The sequence below is a fragment of the Lissotriton helveticus genome, chromosome 11 (genome assembly GCF_964261635.1).
Source record: "Lissotriton helveticus chromosome 11, aLisHel1.1, whole genome shotgun sequence".
Lineage (NCBI taxonomy): Eukaryota > Metazoa > Chordata > Amphibia > Caudata > Salamandridae > Lissotriton > Lissotriton helveticus.
The window spans coordinates 415439545-415462820 of record NC_136072.1 but is presented as its reverse complement, the minus strand read 5'-3'; the positions used below and the strand labels follow the sequence as shown (position 1 = coordinate 415462820).

The following is a 23276-nucleotide window of genomic DNA, read 5'->3' as shown; positions in this document are numbered from 1 at the left end:
CCGGTTACCGGTGTGGAGGTACGATTCCAAGGTGTTTGATACCAAACACAACATGTTTTCTTTCAGCCGGTTGAGATAGCATTTACTGTGAAGTTATAATGCACCTCTACCTATATGTCTGGCTGAGAAACAGCCAACCCGGGAGAATGGTCTCCGAAGGCTGCAGAGGGGCTCTGCTAATGCAGGAGCACTCTCTCACATAAAACCCAGCCTTCAGGATTGTGAAGGCCTGCTATAGATACGTTTTAAGTGTAGTGACACATACATATATATACATACATACATACATACATACATATATATATATATATATATATATATATATATATATATATAAAAAAAACGTTTCACCAAACGCTCCAGAAGTCGCGTAATGCACTCTAGTTCAGCATAAGTCACCACTCCATTAAACCAGCAGATCATATTTCATATACTTCATTTTATTTCCAGCATAGTAAACAGTACAACGGAACCAACCCAACGCGTTTCACCGAGGGTTCGGCTTGATCACGCCGAACCCTTATGCTGAACTAGAGTGCATTACGCGACTTCTGGAGCGTTTGGTGAAACGGTTTATTGTTGGCAGGGAGTCCTCTGACCCTGCATTGCACCGCAGTCTGTGTGTCCCGGTTCCTTCGGAGGAAGTGAAGTGGATATATATATATATATATATAGATATATATATATATATATATATATATATATATATATATATATATAGAACCTATATCTAAAGTAAGTGGTGCAAGCGAATATGAGATGTTATTTCGCATGCCATTACTTCACATGCTATTACAACGCGGTTATTACATGGCAATAACCGTTACTACGCACGTTTTTACTTCACATTGAAAGTATTATTGTATGCAAAGTGAAAACTTCCCTAGTAATAAAAATGGTATGCGATACAACATGTCATTTAAAAAAAAAGTTTAAAATACAACACTATATAAAATACACTACCCTACACATCTAAAACACTACACTACCGAAACACCACTACACTACCCTAAACCCTAAATCACTACCCCCTGCACTAACATACACATTCCCCTACTCTGCCCCCTATACTCACTATATAAAATACACTACCAAACACAACTAAAACACTACACTACCCTACTGTAACACCACATTACCCAAAACCCTAAATCACTACCCCCTGCACTAACATACACATTCCCCTACTCCGCTTCCTACACTCATTCACTACCCATCACAACAACCTGACACTACACTAAACACAATCAGTAAACTACACTACACTAACCTAAACCCTAAAAGACTACCTTCACAACCCCCGACACTACACTAACACAAGTACACAACCCACAGCTCTACACTACACTAACACAAGTCCCACTTAACTCTTACCATGCGCTGTTCAAATGTTCTCCACCTTCCGGCGTCCTCCGTCGTGGACAGGCGCAGAGAGTGGCACCCGGACAAGAAGCAGCAGACCCCTCACTTGCGCAAATGGCTGCCGTGACGAGCTCTAAGAGCAGCGCACGCCCCCTACGCATGCAGCATTACCACGCACGCGATGCAACCGAACGTGTACTAAAGGCAATGCGTTGTTACATCGCATGCGTAGTAACGCTTGCGAAGTAACAGCATGCGTACAAACAGCCGCGCACTAATGGCTGTTCACTGGTGCAAGCACCAGTTTACACAGGCTGCAATGGCAGACCTGTAGTTCCATTTTGCATGGCCTCTTGTGGGTGGCATAATAGATGCGTCAGCCAATGGAATGCTGCTGGGGTACCTAAGCCCTGTGTAAATGTGTACCATATACTAGGGAAGGGACTTATAAGGGTACCCAAGTATCCAATCTGAAGTGTACTACAGTACATGGCATAACATTGTAAGGAGAAAGCAGATAGACTGGGTCCTGATTAGCAGGATCCCAGTCAGACTACTCTAAAACCAGCAAAACACCAGGCTGAAAGTGGGGGTAACCATGCAGTCAGATCCTACCTTCCTACACGCTCAATCCTGGGTTGTACTAGATCCTGTCTTGACCCTGTGCTTGTGACCACTGCCTCTCTAGACACTTATTACAGGCACATGTGTGAGGTATTACTGAAACGTATGAAGCCATCATCCCCAAGAGTTACATTACTTACTGTGAGAGAGGCAGGAGATTTTGGAATCACATCACCCTCGGTTGGTAGTTGGCTTCCCTGATGACAGCATTCAGAACAGACCCTTAAAATGGCGTAACTTGCTGGGGTTTGAGTTGGGATATTTAGCATTAGTGGTGCAGCTTAACCTGTGTAACAAGGCCACTGTTATCTTTGTGTGCTTAGTATTGGTCTTTGTTGCTGCTTAGTTGTCCAGGTAAAGGAAGACGTTAATGGTGTTTCTGAACAAGTCCACAGCCACTACTGATAGACATTTTGTAAACACCCTTTGGGCTGTAGTGACCCTGATGGGTAGAACTTTGAGCTCGTAGTGTTGTTCACTTACTACAAAGCGCAGTTAGCGATGGTGAATTGGACGTATGGTGAAGTGGCAGCAACCATCCTTGAAGTCAAGGGCTACCATAAAGTTGCATCCTAACACTCTTGGGGATCAGACGTGTGGGGAAGGTACCAGCTCGATGACCATTTTAGGTAGGAGTATCTCCACTTCCTCCTTTGACTGTTGTAGATGGTAATGAATAAGGACATAGTGTTGAAGTGGTATGTTTGGTGGTGTCTGTGTAACTCCAAGAAGTACCCCTGTCGTACCACCAAGAGGATACATTTGTCAGAGGTTATTTCCTACAACTGAGAAAGAAAAAACCTCAGTATTCACCCAGCTGGTGTTGTGTGAGGAGGAGGTAATGCGGGGGAGTCACTGCTTCTAGGCAGAGGCACTGCCTAGAGCACATCGACTGCTTGCATAGGGCTTAGGGTTTGGGTTCCTGCAAAGGTGGGAGATACTATTAACCTTAAGGAGGAGTAAATGTTTTAGATCCTCCTCTGGCCTGCTGATGGTCTTTAAGGTGCCCATCGCCTTTGTGGTTTCCAGAGCTGCCTTTGGCATTGAATCAAATAAAGGCTGAAGAGATGCTTGCCGTTGTAGAGCAAATTATGGAGATGCTGCTGAACCTCAGGCCTAAAACTGGAGACCCTCCATCTAAATCCAAAGTCCCACAGCCATGCATGTCACTGTATCAGGCTACAGGTAGACATCTTTCTTGGGGCATTATAGGAAGAGTCCAATGTGCACCTATGGTGGAGTAGGATAGGATAATGCTTTCTGCAACCAGTTCCTGGCCTATTTTGTGGTGGGCTGCGAGGTGCTATTTGATTAGCTCCCCCATCTCCTTCCACTGATGACAGTCATATCTTTAGAGTAGTTTAACTGATCTGGAGAGTCTCTATGATGTGGCCACCCTGACGCAGGCACATGCTTGCCAGCTACCATCAATTCTCTACCCTCCTTCTCTGGCAGAGGGACATCCCTTGTTGCCTAAGCAGAGGCTTTTGTTTCTAGCAGTTTGGCCAACTAGTCAGGTAGGACAGGGCTCCTAAAAACCTCTGGGTCATCTGGAGCCACTTTGTACTGCTTGTGAACATGGAGGGAGGAAAACTCTAACCCTGACTGGGTCGACGTCTTAAGCAAGCTGCAAAGAACGGGAAGTTATTGGACAGACCGTTCTGTAGAAAATCTCCACCAAGAAGATGTCCTCGTCCTGTACTTAGTAACCTAAAGTTTCATGCTGTGGTTTCTGAGTGCAGCACGGCTTGAGTGCTAAAGGCAGGGTACATAGTATTTAAAAGGAGGACATATAGAAATGTAATATTAACATGTCCGGCTATTTTCACTATGGCAGGCCTATGCAGAAAATCAAAGTATAGATTAAAAAAACATACTGTATCTCCGAGATGGGATTAGATACAAATATAATAAAACTACTGTTTTTAATTGTAATTAAAAGTCAGATTCAATTGGGAGGTCAGGGTTTTAATAAATATTAAGAAAAAGTAACTTTTAGAGTTATCTTTAGCCTATCTGAAGTTCCTGGAGGCTAATCTGCATTTTGCTCACCCACTTCTGGCAGTTGGAAATTAGCATTTAGATATGAATTTGTGGGTGTGAAATGCCTCCCAACAGCAAACAGGCTGAGTGTAATTTGCATGAGTGACTCTGCTGAACCTCAGAATGAGGGGACTGTGGGGATCCTCTTTGACATTACAGTGTTGAATCCTGTAGGAGTGTTGCATTCTGCTTGACAGGTTGGCTGGGGTTTACATCTAACCCTAGAGATGCACTTGAAAGCCAGACAAATCTTTTATACCCATTGCCTGGTTGAGGATGAACCCTAATTCGATTTACCAGACTTTTCTCTCTTGATGTATGGTGGGTGAAGTGGCTGCTTCAATCTGGATTTGAGTGTTACATTGGGAGGACACTAGAATTAACACAAACACAAATACACACACACACACCCTCAGAGCCCATGGGTAGTGTGTCTGAACACTTTTGCCATCTTGAAAATGCCTAAAGTGGGTAGGTTCAGGCAAAGTATCTTTTACCCTAGTGGTCAAGCAATGCCCTAGAGTCATTCCCTGCCCCACCCCATCCATCACTAGCAAGAACCAGGTATAAACAAGTCACCTACAGTTACCCACTTTAGAAAACTCTTGGACCTGAGGAAGAACAAAACAGTGCTGGACCTGCTATCTGTGTCCAGAGAGGAACCCTCATGGACCCAGGACAAAGATGTGGACTCCAAGGGTCATATGGCTGACCACCTCATTTGGCTACAGTAAAACAACAAGCTACAAGGAAACAACAAGCTACAAGAGAACTTTACAGCAACTGCCAATCTGACCAATGGCAGCTGGATCTGGACTAGACCCTGCTGTTGGACTCTGACTCACAGTGAATCTCTAAGTGCCTCCCCAAAAGGCCTGAGGGGATTGTAACTTAAAGGACTGAAGTCAGAATGTAAAACATTTCACCAGGACAGAAGTCCTTGGTGTATCCAACCTACGCTCCGTTGCGGTGCTCGTCAAATTGGGTCTAGGTCACAGCCTGCTGAGACCCCTGACAATATTGGCACTTTGAGCTTCTTGACACTATTCCTACTCAGATCTTTAAAATTTCGTAACTCCGGTTCCCCTTATTGGGTTTTTGCTGTGCTGGTGTAATTTTGTTTACTACATTTGTTTTTATTTTTCCAACTCTGTTTAGTATTTTTTAGTTTTAATCTTGGACTTCTTTAGTACTTTAATACTGCATATATACTTTAGAAATTACCATAAGTAAAGCATAGTGATTGAACTCAGTTTAATTTAGTGAATTTGAGGTTTCACCCATATAAAGGTTGTGATTATTCCTTAAAGAAAGGTAGTCACCCACTACAAATAATCCAATTTCTTACACTTTTGGTCTAAGGTCCTAAGGTTCCTAGTAGAGGTATAAACTAAGTATTTTTGCAAGGTTTTCCAAAAATATTACTTCCTAAAATGTATATTTAAAATGCATATTTGAAATGTACATGATGTGGACAGGTGGCACAATGCACATATTTTGTGTCTGCAGTAATTATATTTTTTTAATGCAAATACACAAGGTGAATGCCCATATTCTGGGGTCTTCGGAGCATATGGATTTGTTATGCTACCAAACAGAGTAAATGACAATCTATGTGGTAGTTAAGGGCAGTATCCATCTTCAATTACTTTTCCAAATAGAAAAAAGTGTAGTGAGATAAGCCAGTAAACATTTTTTAACTATTGTTCAAGCCTGGACACATATTGGCATATTAATCAAAGCACACTCCTACATTTGTTGACTTCATATGAAAGTCTCCAATACTCAGAAGTGATACAGAATATGGCACTGATCTTTGCTTCTTTTGAAATGTTTTGAGTTCTATTAGTATGCAATTGTTGCAAAGTCATCCTGTGCCCTGGGCACCCCCCAACTTTTTGCTGACTGGAACTGGTGGCAACTGACTCTGTTTAACCAGGCCCAGGGCCAGTGCCAAGCTAAAAGGAACACATTAGAACACAGTTAAGACACCCAACATACACTAGGGTACACTATAGTATGGTGGGGCACCCCTGTAGTTGGCATGACCTACCACCTAAGCCCCTAGTATGTAATAGGGCAGGGGATTAAAACTACCTAGAAGTCGCCAGTATCCTGGGGCATGGCAGTTTAGAGGCCAGCAGATTCTCTGCATCAGCATGTGTGCAGTGCTGAAGCCTGAGGTCAGTTTAAAAGCTGCACTGGGGCCAGGACAGCTTTTAAACCTTAAATTGTGCCCAAACTCGACTTTGAGGGTAGGGGCCCTTAAAAATTAAAAACCTACCATGTTTTTGCATATTAGGGACCCCCACGGTCACCACTAGGTATCCCAGGGGGGGGGTCAGTTATCTATAAGGAGCGCCCTTATAAAATGAGTTTTTAGAAGCCTGGGTAAAGTGAAATTTTACATTTCACTCCCCACATTGTCTTAAAGAGGTGCTCAAATTCGACTTTGATGCTGGAAGAATTGGGTAATGGCGATCTGCAATATTTCTGCAGATTCAGAACCCCTGAAGTCTCCCCTAGTTGCACAGGGGGTGGGGGTCCGGTAGAAATTATGGAAATACTTATAAAATATGGTTTTATAAGCCCTGGCGCTACAAAAGTGGCGCAAGTCATTTTCCCCATTGCAAACCACATGGCCCATAGGTTAACATGGTAGGAAGGGATTGATTAGTAAATATTGATAGGAGAGGACTAGCCGGACCATTCAAAGACTTCCCAGAATGGTCGTAGTAAATCCAACAATATTATATTGTTGAATTTCTCCTGAAGTGTACATACAATAAGTTATGAGACTTTCTTGTTTGTAAGTCCAAATTCAGCCTTTCAGTGGTCTGCCCTGATTGGTCAGATTTAAGTGGATTAGCCAGGCTGCTGGAGAGGGCAGTGATCTGTTCTATAGGAATTCCAGGCCAGGAGGTGGCGTCGTAAACAACGCTCTTCAAAGGCAAGAGGGGAGGCCTGGGTTTTAGTCCACAATGACAGTTGTGACCCAGAGTCCGGACTAGGCTTAAGAAAGGAATTTGCAGATGTTACTGGGATGGTCCATGGAAATGAGATATCCCAGGGGGTGTGTTTAGCCATCTCTTACCTCCTTGCTGGAAAATCAGCCATTATGGATTTGGACGGATGATGCATTCTGGGACAAACTAATGACACTCCACAGGATGTGGCCATAACTAGGAGGAGTTGCCCTGCTCTCATTGGTCAGCAGTGACCTGGTGCTTGACCCAGAGAATTTTGAATAAATATCTGAGAGGGGCAGAGCCCTCCAGATTTGCTGCTTGAAACTGAATGAAGCAAGAAGTGCCCTGCTGAAGATTTTGCTGTGTGCAAGGAACTCTAAGGCATGACCTATGAAGACTGCACCCTCTGAAACTACAGCCCTGTGGATTACCTTGCTGCCAAAAGACTCAAGAGTGGAAACTCCCTGCAAGCTACAGGTTAACAGAGCTCACCACCTGGACAGCCCCACAAAGAATTCCAAGCCTGGAGTACAGTGGATTTGTAAGGGGTTTTGTTCAAGTGGATTGCAGCATTGAAGTTTCACACTTTCAAGGACCCTCTTGGAGATTCCTGAACCTTGGATTGTGTGTTGGATACTTTGGAACCTGCAAGCAGAACGCCAGGAAGGTGTTCTAACTGGACCCCGCTTGCTGAAGAAGGCGGCCCACTGCAGTGGTGAGAATTCTTCAGAACAATTTATAAAGGTGTGTCCCTGACAGAGCAAACAGAAAGACTTAAAGGGGCGCTCTTGGTTTCTAAGCACTAGAAAGTGACTAACCTTTAAAAATTTATATATCAGGTTCCCTACAGTGGATTATTTTCGTTTTGGTGTCATTTAAAAGATAAAAATATTAACTATTTTTATAAATTGGTGTTGGATTTTTATTTTGTGTTGTGTCTTAATTATTTACTGAAATGGTGTTTTTAAATGCTTTACATGCCTGTCTTTGAAGTTAAGCCTGTCTGCTCGCAGCCACGTTACCAAGGGTTGAGCAAAGGAATAATTTTCTAAGACCTATGCTGAGTCCCATCATGTGTTAGTGGCCTTATTGCCAGTGGCAGACCTACATTTGCCCCTACCAATAACCCACTTTCCAACAGCAATTTACTGAAATTCACCTTTGACTTATCAAGCATGTTCTGAAAGACTACTGCTCCTGGATGGATCTTTAGAAAACCTAATGCATTGCTGCACATAACCTAAAAGAAATTTCTGACAATTTTTTTTTGGAATCATGTCCAAGGAGCCAGGCAAAAGTTCAAAAGAATGAACAACAGCAGAGATCATTTTTTGACTTCTAAGATAGGGGTTAGCGCATAAGAACGACATGGACGAGAACATGTAATACGACAGCTCAGACAAAAATGGTGTGATGCAAAGAATAGTTCTTTAGTCTTATTGGGCAACAATGGAGAAAAACTTTAAAAAAGAAGTAAAGGCCCACTATGCTGAACACTGCAGGTAAGTCCATCAGTACACTTCAACTAAAAATTCAAGAGAGTGATCCCAGAAGGCAGCGAGTGCAGTTCCTGTCCAATAAATAGTGTATAAAACCAAAAGGAATTGGTGACAATAGCGATTTTCTAGGCAAGTGCCCCTATTTGACATGTTTGCCTGGTATTTGATGTGATTTTGACTGGAAGTACACTGGGTTCCTGCAAACCAGGTCTCTAGTGCCATATTTCCTTCCCAAAATGGTAAAATGGTTTCATCCAACTGGCAATACCTTTAGTACTCCCTGAAAGCCCCTAGCAAATAGTACCCTAGTTAAGGGCAAGCCTTGATGCACAAAACGACCCACCAAGAAATGGTCCGTTTGTGCACCGCCCATCCCTTCTTCGCACCCACGTAACCAACAAAGAGTTGGTCATCCACCCGGAACTGGCGTGTGCGATACAGATAGTATGAGAGCGCACGTTTTGGGTCCAGACGGTGGAGCCTCTCTTCCTCTTTCGAGGGATGCGGAGGCGGAAAGAAGGTGGGCAAGGTGATGGACTGCCCGATGTGGAAGGCTGTGACTACCTTGGGCAGGAAAGAGGGTTACACCCGCAACACAACTTTGTCCGGATGGACAGAAAGGAAAGGAGGTCGTGAAGAAAGAGCCTGGAGCTCACTCACTCGCCTGGCAGAGGTGATGGCAACCAGGAATGCAGTCTTAAGAGTGAGAAGACGAAGAGGACAATTATGAAGTGGCTCGAAGGGCGCGCACATCAGATAAGTCAGAACAAGATTCAAGTCCCACTGAGGCATCACGAAAGGAACAGGGGGAACATATGAGTGATGCCCTTCAAGAATCTATTTACAACTGGGGACTTGAAAAGAGAGGGCTGATCAGGGAGCCTAATAAGGCGGAAATGGCAGAGAGGTAGCCCTTAAGAGTGCCCAGAGCAGAGCCCTGCTGGGCAAGAGAAAGAAGAAAGAGGAGAACCTCAGAAAGGGGGGTAGAGAGTGGATCCACAGCCTTTGCTGTGCACCATGCCACAAATTTGTTCCACCTGCAGGTGAAACCTATTTTGTGGAGGGACGCCTGGCTGCCAGAATGACATCACAGACTTCAGGAGGCAAGTCAAATGGCCTCAACTGTCGCCACTCAATCTCCACGCATGGAGGTGGAGGCTGGACAGGTTCGGGTGGAGGACCACCCCCTGCTGCTGCGATAGAAGGTCCTCCTCAAGAGGCAGACAAATCGGGGGATCGACTGACATGCTGAGTAGCTCGGGATACCAGTATCTTCGTGCCCAATCCGGAGCCACAAGGATGACTTGGGCCCGGTCGTGCCTTATCTTCTTCAGCACTCAGGGCAGAAGTGGAATAGGAGGAAAGGCGTACAACAGACTGCAGCTCCACTCGCGACGAAAAGCGTCTCCGAGCGAGTGCCGCCTTGGAAATTCCAATGCGCAGAACTGATGACATTGTGCGTTCTCTTCTGTGGCGAATAGATCTAACCAAGGCTCTCCCCACTGCTGAAAGAGACCTTGCGCCACGTCAGAGTTCAGACGCCATTCGTGATCCATCATGCACAGACGGCTGAGTTCGTCCGCCCTGGTGTTCAGGGAACCTGCCAGGTGTTGAACCACAGGGTCACGCCCTGATGTTCCAGCCACTGCCAGAGACGCAGAGCCTCCTGCTTTAGGGTCCACGACCCCACCCCGCCCTGTTTGTTGCAGTACCACATGGCGGTGGTGTTGTCCGTGAACACCTGCACTACACTCCCCCGGACAGAGGGGAGGAATGCCTTCAGTGTAAGTCGGATCGCCCGCAGCTCCAGAAGGTAAATGTGGAGTCGGGACTCCGCCGGAGACCAGAGGCCTCTGGTCTCCACCTCTCCCATGTGGCCCCCCCAGCCCAGGAGGGACGCGTCCGTCACAACTACGTGCTCCGGCTGGGGAAGAGAGAGGGATCTGCCGCTGACCCAATCGCGGTCTGTGAGCCACCACTGCAACTGTCTTGCAGTACCCTCCGAGATCAAGACATGGTCGGACAAGTTGCCCTGATGCTGGGCCCACTGAAACTTCAGGTCCCACTGCAGAGCCCGCATCCGCCACCTGGCTTGATGCACCAGAAGGATGCAGGAGGCCATCAGCCCCCAGAAGCAGCAGCGTCAACCTGACCGAGACTCGGGATAAAGGCTGAAAGATCGGAATCAGAGCCTGAATATCCCGAAACCCCCTGTTCGGGAGGCTAAACCCAAAACCGCGCAGAGTCCAGAACCGCTCCGATGAAGAGGAGCTTCTGAGAGGGGCACAGGTGCGACTTCGGCACATTGATGGAAAACCCCAGCAGATGCAGGAGGTCGGCCGTAGTCTGGAGGTGGCTGACGACTGTCTGGGGCGAGCCCGCCTTCAACAACCAGTCGGAGATAGGGGAAGACTGACACCCCTAATCTGCGCATATGAGCTGCGACTACCGCCATCACTTTCATGAACACCCGAGGGGCGCTGGTAAGGCCAAAGGGAAGCACGGTAAACTGAAAGTGCTCGTGGCCTACCGTGAACCGCAGGTAGCGCCGGCAGGACAGGGATGTGAAAGTAAGCGTCCTGCAAATCCAACACTACCATCCAGTCTCCCGGGTCTAGGGCAGCTAAGACCTGAGCCAGAGTCAGCATCTTGAACTTCTCCTTCCGGAGGAAGCCGTTGACGTTCAACAGGTCCAAGATAGGGCGTAGGCCCCCTTTGCCCTTCTTGGGAACCAGAAAGTAGTGGGAGTCACAACCACACCCTACTTCTGGCCCAGGACCGCGCTTGATGGCCCCCTTGGCCAAGAGGGCCGTAACTTCCTCTCTCAGAAGTTGCAAGTGATCCCCCGACATGCGGTGGTATTGCTGTGGCATGGCTGGAGGGGTCGCCTCGAAGGGGAGGGAGTAGCCCCTTCGGACGATTTGCAGCACCCACCTGTCCGATGTGATGTCGCGCCACTGGAGGAGGTGATGGCGAACCCTGCCCCCCACTGGCGTTAAATGGGCCTGAAAGCTCGGACTAGGAGGGCTTTGAGTCGGATGCTGAGGGGGTGGATGTGGACTGGCCTCGCCGTTGTCCCCTGGCACCGCCACAGCGGTTACCACGTCCGCCACCGCACTGGATGTTAGTCTGCGGCCCATGGCTGGCAGGACGTGTGGGGGTGCCCCTTCCTTGGCCACAAAAGGAGCGAGAGGCGGCAGATTGCTGGCGCGGGGCCGACAGGCCCAAGGACTTGGCCGTAGCCCTGGAGTCCTTAAAGCGCTCAAGCGCACTGTCTGCCTTGTCGCCAAAGAGGCGACGGCCATCAAACGGCATGTCCATAAGAGTGTTCTGGACATCGGCCGAAAAATTGGCGGACCTCAGCCAGGCGTGGTGGCAAACCGCCACCGTCGTCGCAATAGCCCTGCCTAACGAGTCCGTGGTATCCAGCCCACATCGAATGGAATACCGTGCCGCATCTCGCCCCTCCGCAAGGACTTGGGCAAGTTTAACCCGGGCATCCTCCTGGCATTGTGGCAGCACGTCCGTGACCGTGTCCCACAGAGAGTGGGTATAACGGCCCAAAAGGCAAGCGGTGTTGACCAACCGCAACCCCAAACCAAGTAAGGAGAACATCTTTTTTCCATACTGTTTATACCTTTTGGATTCCCGATCAGTGGGAGCTGTCGGGAATGCAGTCTGGGAATTAGAGGCCTGGATAACCAGGCTCTCGGGGTGGGGTGGGTGGACAGGAAACAAGGGTCGCCCGGGGCCGGGTGGTGGCGTCTGGCCACGTTCCTATCTACAGGGGGACCTGTAGAGGGCCTGGACCAAGTGCCCAACAGAACGTCAGTTAAGGCCTCATTGAACGGCAGTAGAGGCTCCGAAGAGTTTGCCTGTGGTTTGAGGACCTCAGTGAGGAGGTTAGTCCTCACGGCTGCGACCGGGAGCTCAAGAGACAAGGCCTTGGCAGCCCTCGTCAACACCACACTGTAGGCAGCCCCCTCCTCCGTAGCCACGGTAGGAGGGGAGACAAATCTAGTATCGGGCGAAGTGTCCAAACCACTGGCCTCCCCTAGTTCACCTGCCCAGTCCTGAAAAGACTGGCACTCCTGTGCCAGACGGTCCTCAGACCCCTCCCAATCCGCCTCGTCCTCCATCTCCTGGTACTCAGGTTCAAATGATGGGGCCGGATCATAGAAGTAAGGCACTATTCCCGGCGTCGGCACCGGATCGAGGACGACATCGTCCGGAGACGGCGTCGGGGGCGACACACTAGGAGTCGACGCCGGCCGGAGGGGTCATTAGGCCGACCAGCGGCAACCCGGATCCGACGGGGCCCTGCGGCGTCGGAAGCGAAGTCGCCGGGGCCGAAGCACCCGACAGCACCGGGGCCGAAGCACCTGGCCCGCTTGGGCTCCCAGTCGGGACCGCAGGGCCCGAAGGCACCGTGGAACCAGACGGAGGAGTGAGCGACCTCATGGCCATGAGGAAGGCATCGATCGATCTCCGGCGTCACGTTCTGCCCAGGGATCGGCAGGTATGGAGCAGGCCGCGACGTCTGCAGCTCCGGCGGAGCCGCGTGGGCGGTGTTGCCCGAACCCCTGGCCACGTCTCGCGAGCGTCGGGGGGAGTCAGAAGAGCAGTGTCGCGTCTTCGACTTCGTGTGCCTCTTACCTGAGGACTTGGAGCCCGACAAATGGTGTCGACTCGCCAAGCTGTGATGACTCCGGCACTGCGACCGGTCCCTCGACCTCCTCCTGGACCGGGACCTCGAGCGGCGCGGGGCTGATTGCCAGAGCTCGAGGCGCTTACGGGACCGCTCCCGCCTAGCTTTCGATGTCAGTTTAGTCCAAAAATGACTTAAGGATACCGCTTTATCCGGATCGGCGCTTGCTGGAGCGGAAAAAAGAAGAACTGACGTCAGCGCGCGAGGACGGCATCTAAGTACTCCGGCGACGTCATCCCGGCGCCAACGACGGACGCGGAGCCGCAGACGACGCCTACCGACGAGCAGGGGTCCTGCTACGCAAAAGTTTCCAGATCCAGACTGACGCCTGGGGATATTTTAAGATAAGGAATCTAATACTAACCTGTTTCTTTCAGATCCTACCATCAATAAGGGTCGTTTGGACTGGTGCAAGGTGCAGACTAGAATAGTGAACATCATATGCCAGGCCAATTTCTCACAATGACTTCTATAGAGGCAACCCAATCCTCCCAATAAAGCTTTTCGTAAAACCTATGGAATTCTTCACCGATCTGCTCGCCCTGATCTGCAATCCCAGAACATGACCACTCTAATTACCCAAGGAAATCGTGGACCCTTTCATTGTTACTCAGGCATGCCCATAGGGAGACACATAAGCAATCCAAATAGTTTTTTAAAAATATATTGAAGTCTGCTTCTCATCCCTGGAGTTCCAGAGGGGAGCATCTCTGCTCCTGCGTCTGCCTTTTACGCTTCTGATTTTTTTAATTAAACCTTCCTTTTATCTTTTCTGCTTTTTGCCACTCTTTCACTCACTCTGGCAATCTTCCAGTTTTTGCGCCCTTTTCCTCTCTGTGTCCCTGCTATTGCTAGTTTCCCTATGGTCCCAACCCCACTCCAGCGCTGCTTTCAAGCCTCCAAGCCCGCCCCCTCAAACTAAATGGCGGCAGCTGCGAGACTGGGCCGTTGTCGCGCCAAAGGCAAGCCCAGCTGCACGCAGCACCAGGAACCCTGGTCCTTAGCCATCCATCGCTACGACACCAGCACCCTCCACGCCCCCAACACCGGATGCCACTCCGCCTGCCACCTTGCGTTGCCAAAGAAGGCCCAAGGCCTGTAACTTCGCCGTCCTCTGCACACCAGAACCACCGACCGCACAACCCTCAAGAACCGGACCTTACCACCTCAGATGTATCTTACTCAACACCCGCTCCCTCAAAAGACATGCCATGGAGATCTGGAACCTGCTAGACTCAATCTCCCCCGGCGTCGTCCTTACATACTCCTGGATGAACTAGAGCTTAGCTCCGGACATAGCACCCGCCATCCCAGACAGATACAAAACCATCCACAAGGAACGAATCAATAGACCGAGAGGAGGCACGCCATCGTACACAAAGACACCTGCAGCCTCACAACCAGCTCCGAGGACCACTCCCCAGACATGGAGTACCTCCACTTTCAGATCCAGACCAACACGAACGCCACCCTCTGCGGCACTCTTGTCTACAGACCTAACAGACCCCCCCTTCAGCAAAGCCATAACCGGCATCATCGCTTACCACTCTCACCTCAAAAGACTACATGCTCCTCAGTGACCTCATTTTCCAACTGGACCACCTCGAAGACCACAACACCTCATCCCTACTGGAGAACCTCACCACAATAAGACTCAACTGGTCACAACGCCAACCCACTCAGCAGGACACACGCTCAAACCCATCTTCTCCGCAAGCAAAAACATCTCCATCGGCCACACCTCCGAGCCACACTGGACAGACCACCGCTGCGTCCACTTCTTCGCCATCATGCCCACTGCAATCCTCGCAGAAACTTGAACATAGTTGCACCTGAACTCTGCTGCACCATCAACTGCTCCATTGAGTCCACAACCTTACAGGAAGACTAGAAACACGCAGAAATCAACCCCCTGCTGAAGAAACCTTTTGCAGACCCGATCGACCGCAAGAACTAAATGACCCATCTCTCTGCTTCCTTTCCCAGCCAGAGTCATTGAGAAAGCAATCAATGCCCAACTCGGAGCTAATCGAAACGAACATCCTGGACCTCTCCCATTTGGGCCTCAAAAGCAACCACAGCACCAAGATCGTTCTCCTCAGCACTACAGACTACATCTGCAGCTCCTTGACCGAGGCGAGACTGCTGCCCTCATCCTCCTGGCCCTCTCAGCACCGTCTCCCACCACGCCCGCTGCACCGGCATCCGCGACAAAGCCCTAAAACGAATCGTCTGTTTCCTCACCGGTTGAACGCTGAGAGTCAGACTTCCGCCATTCAACTCAGAACCCACATATATCAGCTGCGGAGTGCCTCAGGGATCTTCCCTGAGCCCCACCCTCATCAACATCCCCGTGGACCCCGATTGCAACAATCGTCAGAAGCCAAGGACTCCACTTAGTCTCCTACACCAACGACACCCAGATGATTCTCTCCCTCATAGACGAACCCACAATCGCCAAGAGCAACTTCCACAACAGGATGAAGGCAGTCGCCATCTGGATGAAGGACAGCTGGCTCAAGCTTATCTCAGACAAGACCGAAGTCCTCATCCTGGGCTCCCCCACTTCTGACTGGGATGATTCTTGGTAGGCTGCAGCGTTCTGAATCCCCCCACACTCTCGAACCATGCACAAAAACCCTCTGCATCATCCTGGACTCCGCTCCCTCAATGAACCGCCAAATCAAAGCTGTTTCTCCCTCCTGCTTCCACACGCTCTGCCTCCTTCTTAAGATCTTCAATTGGATCCCCACTGAGTCCAGGAAAATGGTCACCTATGCGCTTAGCAGACTTTACTACAGCAATGCACTTTACGCCGGCACCACTCAAACTCCCACAAAAACTGAAGACCGTCCAGAACGCCTCTGCCAGGCTCATCCTGAACATCCCATGCCACAACTAAATCAACTGCCACGAGAGACCTTCACTGGCTACCGGTCAACAAAAGAATCACCTTTAAGCTTCTCACGCACGCCTACAAAGCCCTTCACAACGCTGGACCTGCATAGCACAATCACCGCCTCTCCTTCTACACTCCCACCAGACATCCCCACTCAACTGGCCCAGCCCACCATCCCACAGATCCACAAGACCACGGCTGGAGGAAGATACTTCTACCTCGCTGCAAAGAGCTGGAACTCCCTGTCTCTGCAGTTCAGGCAAACACCATTGCTGCTGCAATTCAGGAAGGACCTCAAGACCTGGCTCAAACTGAACCGCAGACCTCCCTCCCCCCAACTCAGAGCCTTGAGACCCTCAGTTTTGAGTAGTCGGGCTTCATAAGATCACTGATTGATTGAATTGTACTTGTGTAAAAAGTGTGAAATGCAATTAGTAGGATAAAACAAAGCATTGTAACCAGCATTTTGAGAATGGTGATAAAGATTAATTTAACCATTCTAACATTACAGTGTGATTATGAATATACTCCTATCCTATTTCTACCTACACTAATGAGCATAGTGGGAGCACCATCTGGCATATTCCTTGAGACAACCCAACCCATCTATACCCATGTATGATGTATCAAGAAGTTGGTCTGGTGTAAAGCAGGCAACCATCTTCAGCGGGATGAAAGAAAGTCCGTGGGGCTGAATCTCTGGCACAGCGTTCCAGGATAATCTTAGCCAAAGTGCTCCTCTGCCTAATTTGGCTGAGAGGCAGTTTATATAACAAAAGCACTGTTCCCTATTGCACTGTGTCAAACGTCCAGAGTTTATTGTGATACTCGGAGCAGTCTCCAACTGGACAACTACATTGAAAGGCATGGTGTACAGTGTCCCTTCGCCTTGACCAGAATGTACACAATTACATGATTTGCTAACTAAGAAATGTGCTGCTTGCAGAACAATTTCCAAGTAAGTTATTGTGAAAGCGCAACGCATGTAAAAAGCAGAAAGTCACCATTTATAAAAAGATGCCAAGTTTAAAACATGTAACTAAAATGGAGACTTGCACATAGGTCTTGTACCTCACAACAGTAGTTTGCTTAGCCCGGATCTTCCTAACTGACCTATCACAAAGTCTCTCCCGGAGAGCGGCCTGTGCGATTGCTAGTTGATCCAAGATTTATGAAAACATCTCTGTGCTAAGCGCTATTCCATAAGATCGAGGGAAGACCATACATATGAACCTCCTGCCCTGCTCCTTTCTTTGATACAACAAATATTTTAAAGTATGCCCTCTGCAACAAGCTTTGAGCGAGTCCCTTTTCTATCGATAAAGTGATATATGAAATGACAGCAGTTTTACATATGATAGATTTTGATGGTTTAGTTTACCTCTTGTTCTATGGTTGGGGTTCCCGTATAAAATAAAAATGATTATTCTTGAGTGTTTATTTCTATATTTATGAAGGGTTTAACATAACACATTATTGGTGCTTGTGACTGAAAGCAAGAAAAGAAAACCAGACAGCTCTCTGCTCCAAAAAGAATAGACCATTTTGTAGCATCATTTGACGCTCTTGCCACAATCATTCCCCTAAGCAGGAAAGAGATGGAAACTGCAATAAGCAAACTTCAAACAGCATTATGTTCCTTTAAAATATTAGTGCCCATCAACTTCGTTTTAAAAGTATAACTTATACCTTCTTCTCCTTGGACAGGTTCTTCTACCAGAAGTTCGATCATACATTCCCAGTCCTTAAGCAGCTCTTGCGAACTCTCCCAGAGACTGTCCACGAGATATGCAGCATGTTCATGCAACTATAAACAAAAATAATAATCATTACATGCCCATACTCAACTCTAACCTACCTGCACCCCATAGGTAGAATATACTAGAACATTTTGAGCAATCTAATTTATTAAAGTTAGAAAAACAGTTGTACAGCTCCTTTGTCAAAGGTTTTAGGTTTGCAATACATATCTAATGAATATATCCATCCAATAATAAACGGCAGCTCTGTTAGGACATTTAAATCTCAGCATCATGAAAGTCTTTTTCCAAATAAAATACTTTTGTAGCTTGCTGTTATCTACATTATAAGTTTGTGATTTATGTTACACCTTCACAGCATCTTAGGCGGTTTTATTGCCAACGTTTCTACTTCTGCAGCTCACCTCACTCTCAAGAAAGAATAACACCAACATCTTAATGAGGTTCCCATTGGGGCTGTTCCTTCCTCGCTGTTTCGCCAGCGCCTCTTCAGCCAGAGGGTCATGCCTGCTAAAGAGTCTGAAATAGAATTAAATAGTTAATCATAGCTATTGCCAATGAACAGCTTTTATTGGCTCTCTCTCTCATGATGGCTGAAGGTATAAATATTAAGTTGATAGGATGCAAATGACTTGAGACCAGTAGGCGGAGAAATCTGGTACAAATAGTTTAGATCCACTGAATGCCAAACATGATATTACTGAAGAAAGCTTCAGAAATTGTACATACAAATGCATTTAACATGCAAGATACCCTGTTCTTCACTCTACCTGTCTTTTTACAGGCGATTCAATGTCCATGTAGACCAAGAATAGTAAGGTGGTGCTTCTTTCGCCCTGAACCATAAACCTAAATTTTACCCCAGCTAACTCAGTTCTTAAGAGTAGGAAAAAAGGCACAGGCTTTGTGCAATAAATTGAGGAAAAAAGTTAACTATATCTAACTGAAAATATTGAACATGGAGTAATATACCAATTAAATATAATTTAACATCTATTCAAGCCGGTTTAATTCCATTTCATGCAAAAATTGAGAACAAAAAAAAATTTGGATGTGGGTCCAACTCAGATGCTAATATATCACTAGAGCGCACAAATGAGATCTCAGAAGGAGCAATATTATCCCCCTCAAAACTGGGCATCAAATAAACAAAGGAGAAATACAACCAAAGCAGTATCCTATGCATTTCATGACTAATTCACAGTGAAACACTTACTGCACTTTTTAGCCAAGCCGGATACAAAAGCAAATAAATGAAAAAACGAATGAAAAGTAGCAATTTAAATGTCAATAAGACACGTTTGCCTTCTTTTTCAACCAAAAAGCTAACCATCTCTACTTGTCAGCTTTACCCTGTTGCCAAGTTATCATTCACCATTAGTTCAGCAAAGAGAACACTGGCAGCAAATACGCACACATTATTGTCATTGCATTTATATAGAGCTTACTACTCCATGCGAGGCGTCTAAGCACTTTTCTGCGAGTAGCACGCTACTCCGGATACCAAAAAGGATTAGTGATGCATTAGTAGAGGGAGATATAAAACTAATTTGAGCGGTGAATATGTGAGTTTGTTATTTGTATTGAAAAAGGATAGTGGAGGGATAGAAGAGGGGAGGGTTTCCATTGATATAGCGCTTGTTACCCCTGATGAGGCGTTAAATCGGTTTCTGGCAAGAAGCACGCTACTCCGGAACCCAAAAAACAGGATTAGTAGTGAATTAGTATAGGGAAATATGAAATTCATTTGAGCTGTGGACATAAGAGTCTGCTAGTTGGATTGAAATAGAAAGTGGAGTGATAGAAGAGGGGAGGGCCTTGAAAGTGTTTATTTGGAGATCAGAGCAGTAGGAGGATGTTTGGGATGAGTAAAGGGGAGGTGGAGAGGGTAGCATCAGAAGTTATCTCTGCATTTATGGAGCAGTCCTGAAATCTTAGATGTCAAATGTTGAGATTCAGAATGCTTTGGCTTTGAATACCTCAACATCTGCCAAGAAGAGGGTATGCCAGTAATGCAAGGAAAGGCCAGCGGGCCCCACTCGGAGGATGCCTCTCACTATAGAGAAGGCAAACTCTTCCCACAACGTATTGCAGCTGAAAGTCCATCTGATGGAACCACCAGTTTGCTGAGCCTTAGAATCTCTGTCCAAGAGTCTCATATGCAGCATTTCAAACTATATTTGAGAATCTGGAAGAGAGGGGACATGCCATGCTCATCCTGTCAAGGCTACTAATCTCCCATGGGGACAACAAAGTGAGCAGGAATTTTGGCACAGAAGGAGGAAAGGAACAAAATCCTCAACAGAAAGCAGACGAAATGTGGCACTTAAAGCATAATGTGAAGGTTGCCACGTTCTGGAATTCTCAAAGGTGTATTTTAAATTGGCACAGGAATTCCCAATCTATTAGCAGCTACAGAGGATACATTTTTCCACTCTAGTTTTTGCTTTTGAAAATGATTTTAAAAAGGGTTTTACAGAAAATGTTGCCTCTTACATATGTTGCATTACTTTCACAAGGAAAAGGCTTATAAGGTGTTCCACAGATCCTGCATCTGCACGGAGAAAAAGTCACTTGCCTTTGGCAACAGGCTTTCTGGTGGATACTATAACCGCAGACTCCTCACCTTGTGAATACCTCCAGGCGCCAGGCTGGATTCATGGCTTTTTTCCCCTTCGCAATCCTCAAATGCACTGGTAGGGGGAGCCGTACAGCTCAGTGCCAGGCCCATCCAGCCTCAGATTGAGCATTAGGGCCCCCCTACATAGCTGCAACTCCACAAGTTGATGTTACTTTCTTCCTAATCTGTCCACACGTCAGACAGAGAACCCTTAAGGTCAGAGTGTACCAGTGTGCAAATCTCTAGATTTCCACCTTATTAGTATTGAAAAGATGAGTCAATTCCGAAGAGAGGAATGACGGTGTGTCGGTGAGAAATCTGCAGTTGCATATAGCATCCACCACAAAGATAATCACCGAAGGCAAGTTACCTGTTCTACTAATGGATGCTTCCAACCAGGACTCTTCACATTGGGAATAGTTAACAAAGCAGTACCTCCCTAGGTGGTGGAGCAATGCAAAACTCAGTCCAAGATATCCTCTGGATAGATCCGGCAAAAGGCCCCTTCCTCCGGTCCTGGCTAGTAGTGCTGCGTGAACTGAGGCCCACATAACTTGGCAGATATTCCACTCTGGTGAAATGGGCCTGTAAGCCTTCCAAGGGCGATTCTTTGGCCAGCTCATAACAGATCTTGATGCACAAGACAATCCATCTAGAGGTGGGTCTTTTTTGTGCATCATCTGTTTTTTCGCCCTGATAAATCCAGAGAGCTGATCATTCCCCTATGTTCCCTGGTGAGATTGATGTAAAACCTTTGGGCTCTTTTGGGATCAAGACTCTTTTCCTCTTTGGACGGATGAGAAGCGGGTTAAGAAAACTGGAAGTGCATCACGACCTAAGGAAGTAAAGGTAGCTTTTCTTCCAAGAACCATCTTGTCCAGGACAGAGCTTGTAATACGCTAATTTGGCTCTCAGAAGTGATCACTATGATGAATGTTGTTTTCAGTGTCAGAAGATGCAAGGAACAACTGTGCATTGGTTCAAATGGGGCACACATGAGGAAAGTAGGAACCAAGCGGACTACAGCATCAGTAATGGTGTTTGTGGAACACATGAACCAGCCCTTTCAAAAACTGCATCATGAAGGTAATTGAAAGAGAAATGCCTAATCGAGTAATTGCAAGAGGGATTAAAGAGCCAATAAGTAATATTTAAGTGTTGCCAAAGCAAATTCCTGCTAGGCGTAAGAAAAACAGAATGTCAGCTAAGCGAAGAGGATATTATAGGAAGAACCAAACCGCAAACTCCTCCCAACAACTCCATGTACTGTTTTGGTTGAGGGATGTCCGGCTGCCAAGATGACCTCCAACTACTTCCAGAGGAAGATTGAAAGCCATTAACTGTTGCAGGTCAATCTCCATGCATGGAGGTGCAAGTTGAGCAGGTTTGTGTGCAGGACCCTGCCCTGCTGCTTTGACAGGAGATTCTCTTGAAGAGGCAGCCAGATCAGGGACATATGCTCATGATCAGGAGGTCTCTGTACTACACTCTCCTTGCCCAATCTGGAGCCACTAGTATGACATAGGACCAGTTGCTCCTGATTTTCAGAAAGTTTGGCAGGAGAGGCAGGAAGGAATATAGGACTTGCCCTGAACTTGTCCTTCTGGAGGAAAGAGTTCCCAATTGCTCCCTTTATCAAGAAAACTTCTATTCGTTGAGTGGGCAGTTGGTCCATTGGAAGGCATTGCTGTGTACGGGTCATATTGGGAGGGTTGGTCACAAAGGGGAGGAAGTAACCATTATGAACAATTTAAGGAACCCACTTGTCTGATGTGATTATCCTCCACCTGGGGCGGGGGGGGGGGGGGTAAAAGGGGATACCACCTTACACTGGGTTTTCGTGAGCCACTGAGGGCAAATTAAAGCTTTAATAAAAAAAAAAAAAACTATGGAAGGGAGGCAGAGGTTTGGGTAGTTTGACTCTGGGGTCCTGGGCGCTGATAGTTGAAACCCTGACCTCTGCTTCGAAAAGCTTGAAGGCCTGCCTTGAAGGGGCAAAGTTATTGGGAGAAATCACAGTGTAGGTGGTGCCAATCCAAGGGAGTGTACTGCTTCCTTATTTCACTTAAAGTACCCCAGAGTGGAGTCTGTCTTGTCTCCGCAGACATGAGCGCCATACATAATAGCATGTCCATAATTGACTAATACATTGCATGAAAACCCTGCTGAGAGGATCCAAGTATGGCACCAAAGCAACACACTGGTCCTGTCTGCTCTACCCAGACAGTCAGCAATGTCCAGATCCTAATCGATGTAGTACTTTGCCATGTTCTGGCCATCCTGCAGGAGTTTGAAAGGATTAGTTACTTACCTGTAATCCTAGTTCTCTTCCAGGGGTATACTCATTAAAGTCATAAGCACTGAATTATCTCCGCCCATGAGCAGGAACCCGGAACACATAACAATATACATATATATGTGTAAATATATAAAAAAGTACATAGTACTAACTAATTATACACATATACATGTATAATAACCATAATATGCAGCCTAACATATATACATAGGCTAATAAAGCCACAATTACACATGTTCTGAAGCCGGAAAATATGCTATATATAAATGCAATAAACAGGCATGAGCCTAAAATGCATTTCATAACCATGAAAAAACTTTTATTTTCATCAAAGAACCTGTTGTAAACAGTTATTAGCCTAAAAGGCTGCATATGAAAATTTGTCTGTGTACAGAAAATCAGACTGGCACCCTGCCTTTAAGGCCCCAGAGAATCTGCACACTTTGCCTTTAAGGCCTCTAGGAGAACTCTGTTCCCATCATGCACCACAGGT

General features: G+C 47.0%; 1 protein-coding gene across 3 annotated transcripts in view; it reads right to left on the bottom strand.

Moving 5' to 3' along the window:
* The window catches only part of STAG1 (STAG1 cohesin complex component), a 1346357-nt gene that overhangs the window by 505463 nt on the left and 817618 nt on the right, over window positions 1-23276 (bottom strand). For all 3 annotated transcript variants that reach the window (XM_078665875.1, XM_078665876.1, XM_078665877.1), the window contains exons 14-15: window positions 18269-18383; window positions 17794-17911 (exon numbers count right to left, since the gene is read on the bottom strand). In XM_078665875.1, coding sequence (XP_078522001.1) covers window positions 17794-17911; window positions 18269-18383 — 233 coding nt within the window. The remainder of the gene's footprint in view (window positions 1-17793; window positions 17912-18268; window positions 18384-23276) is intronic.